General features: G+C 54.7%; 1 protein-coding gene across 1 annotated transcript; it reads right to left on the reverse strand.

Annotated features, from left to right (window-relative positions):
* Positions 1–2299: 2299 nt before the first annotated feature.
* Positions 2300–3205, reverse strand: LOC119303859 (NDR1/HIN1-like protein 1). Its single transcript, XM_037581009.1, has one exon. It carries the CDS (start codon positions 3078–3080, stop codon positions 2436–2438), a length of 645 nt encoding a protein of 214 aa, XP_037436906.1. The 5' UTR covers positions 3081–3205; the 3' UTR covers positions 2300–2435.
* Between the last annotated feature and the right edge of the window lie 206 nt (positions 3206–3411).

The following is a 3411-nucleotide window of genomic DNA, read 5'->3' on the forward strand; positions in this document are numbered from 1 at the left end:
CGGTCATATTGTCGTAGTGCTTAGGCGAAACCCTGCGCGGATCACATCACCATCACCGTCACCATGACGTCGTGCTGACGAAACTCTCCCACGACACTTTGCTGGATCAAGAGTTCGAGGGACGTCATCGAGCTGAACGTGTGCTGAACTCGGAGGTGTCGTACGTTCAGTACTTGATCGGTTGGATCGCGAAGATGTTCGACTACATCAACCGCGTTAACATAATGCTTCCGCTTTCGGTCTACGAGGGTACGTGGACACACTCTCCCCCTCTTGTTGCTATGCATCTCCTAGATAGATCTTGCGTGTTCGTAGAATTTTTTTAAAATTGCATGCTACGGTCCCTAACAATAAGGTATGTGGTTGCAAATCGTAGAATCTGAGGTCCACCTGGTCATTGTCCGCGGACATTTCAGGGCTCAAATTTGTCAATAAACTCTTCCTACGACCTTTAGAGCAACTTCAATGGGGCGACCATTTCGTTCGCCTGCGTCTGTTTGGGTCGGCGCGGACACAAAATGCGATTCAATGCGCCGACCCAAACGAACACGTGCCCGCTTTTCGTCCGCGGGCGACCCATTCCCGGTCCATTTTTAAGCCGGATTTGTGTCGGCGCGGACACGCGACAGACGCGCGCACACTCGCCTTCTCCTCTCCCTTGGCCCGCTGGTCGGTGGCACATTGGCCTCCCCCCTCACCCCCAGCCAACAACAACCCCTGCCCTTCTCCTTCGTCGCCGACGCTGCCGCCCATTTTTGCCGGCGACTCTGCCAGCTGCCGCCGCCTCCACATCCGCCCAGTAACGCTGCGTACTCCCATGTCGCCCGCCATCGTCGTTTTGCTGTCGGGGAGCAAACTGCTTCCCGCCGCCGCTCCCCCCACCGCACAGCCGCCCGCGAGCAAGAAGCCGCCTCGCCGCCCCGGCCAGATCTGACCGGCACGCTCGTAGACCCCGGCAAGGCAGCTTGCTGGTCCGTGCCCGCCGCGACTCCCCTCGCCGGCCGTCTCCTTCTATATGCCCGCAAGTTGTTCGACAGTTTGCCAAGGTACGAAAATGGACTCCGCCGATGAGTACTTTTTTCACAATTTCCTTTGCGACTCCGACGATTCGTCGTCCGACGAGGAGGAGGAGATATTGGCTGCCGTGTTGGTCCATCACCACCTCAACAGCCATCGACTGTTGTTCCGTGGCTCCATTCTAAGCCACCTTTCGGCGTTGAATCGCAACCGAAAAAGCAGACAATTCCTTCTTTGGAAAGACTACTTTGATACAACAAGCCCGCTGTTCAAACATAAAAAATTCTGATGGAGAGAAGAGGAAAAGATTTGCCCAAGAGCAAGAGAGTGCTAGGAAGGATGTTGAGCGTGCCTTTGGTGTTTTGCAATCTCGATAGGGCATCGTTCGGTATCATGCTAATACCTAGAGCACGCAGAAACTGTGGAAGATGATGACTGCTTGCGTGATCATGCACAATATGATCGTAGAAGACGAGCGTCCGGAACGTCTGTACGATTAAGGGTTTCAGTTTCAGGGTGACAATATTGTGCCTGAGCATGGAGTAGCGGCAATGTTTGAACAGTTCACCCAACTTCATCAAGACATGCGTGATTGGAAAACTCACGTGCAACTGCAAAATAATTTGGTTGAGCATATGTAGGCTCATGTTGGCAACCAATATATGTATCTTTTTTTATTTATTTGCAAACCTATGTGAAACATTTTTATTTGTATCCGGCTTGTAAAATTATACTATTTTATTTGGTGAACTATGTTATTTGACAATATGTTTGAATGCAAATCAATATAATATTGAACGGTCAGCCGGTTACGCCGGCACATATAAGTCGGCGCGTTGGGCGCGCTGCCGACCCATATCAGAAACAGGGCAGACATCGGGTTGGCGGCCGACCTAAACAGATAAAAAACAGACGAAATCGCCGTCTATTTGGGTCATCCCATTGAAGTTGCTCTTAATTTGTCAATAAACTCTTCCTACGGCCTTTGCACTACGTTGCATTGAGCGGCTAGAATGACCAGGACTAGACCGCCCTGTTGCCTGCCACTTTTGTTATGTGTTGTTGGGTGGTTGTTCCCTATCAACTCCACGATCTCCCTAGCTATCGTCCATCCATCTATCGGTTGTGTGATCGTACGTGCGATCGTCGACCAGGTCGACCTCGTGGTAAAACTACACAGTACTCCGTACTACACTTTTATGCCGCACTCAGATTTTAAATCATTCAGAAGAACTTAGATATGCCCGTTGTTGTTCCATGCATAGATCGTGATGCGACGGCGAAGAAATACAAATTGCAATAATTAATTCCAAAATTTGAACTAGTACATTTTATTCTCGCGTTACATGAGACATAAGCAGAAAAATCAAAAGCTACGTAATTTCTTCCACGTAGGCACGTATGGCACGTAATTTCCATCATGTGCCGACGGTGCACCCTGTCGGCTGCGTGAACTTGAGCGACGCGACGGCGCGGCTGGCTGTACCGTTGAGGCCAGCGCCCCCGGTCGGCATGCCACCAGGGCCGGCGGCGAGCACGGCGGGACAGCTGACGAAGAGGTGGTAACTGCCGGAGACCCAGCTGCCGACCTTCCACCGGACGCGGCCGTCGACCTTGACCTGCAGTGCCACGTACCCGGCGGCGATGTCCTGCTTCATGGCGTCGGCGACGAACCCGGCCACGGGCACGGACTCCCCGGACAGCACGGGGGACCAGATGGTGACGTCCCGGTGGCCCTGGTACGCGGGCGGCAGCGAGACCGGCACCGTCACGGGCTCGTCGCGGTAGGTGACGAAGACGTCGAGGCGCCGGTAGAGGACGCCGACGCGGTCGTTGGGGTTGCGGGAGGCGAGCGTGACCTGCGCGGTGGCGGACAGGGACGGGTCCCCGAGGCTGACGGAGCGGAGCTGCAGGTCCTGCAGGTAGAAGGAGGGCTTGGCGGGGCGGAGCACGAGGTAGACGACGAGCGCGGTGACGGCGACGGCGACGACCAGGAACAGGAGGCACGCCGCGAGGCCGCCGCAGCAGCGCCGCAGGTGGTGCTCGTGCCGGTCCTTGCTCATGGCTCCGCTCCGCTCTCTGTACCGTGCTTGGTATGGCTGTGGGGTGGGTGTGTGGCTTAGCTAGTGGAGTGGAGTAGCTCCCTTCAGAGAGTGAGTGAGTGAGCGAGCGAGCGATCGGGCGCTTTGAAATCAAGCAACGGTAGGTAGGAGATGGTGGCCAACGATTACAGTGCATCTGGGTTGGATCTTGGGATGGGGGAGGTGGACAGGGAAAGCAACGTCTCAACCGAAGAAGATTCTTCTGCCAACTCGACCGGCGCGTACCTCCGTTGGGTTCTTGCGGCATGCGCTTTGAGATTCGTGTTTTCTGTTTGACCATGTGCTGGTGAGC

This window comes from Triticum dicoccoides, chromosome 5A (genome assembly GCF_002162155.2).
Source record: "Triticum dicoccoides isolate Atlit2015 ecotype Zavitan chromosome 5A, WEW_v2.0, whole genome shotgun sequence".
Taxonomy (NCBI): domain Eukaryota; kingdom Viridiplantae; phylum Streptophyta; class Magnoliopsida; order Poales; family Poaceae; genus Triticum; species Triticum dicoccoides.

Bases quoted from the DNA above. Each gene is read 5' to 3' on its own strand.
- LOC119303859 (XM_037581009.1), bottom strand. From the start codon at position 3,080: ATGAGCAAGGACCGGCACGAGCACCACCTGCGGCGCTGCTGCGGCGGC.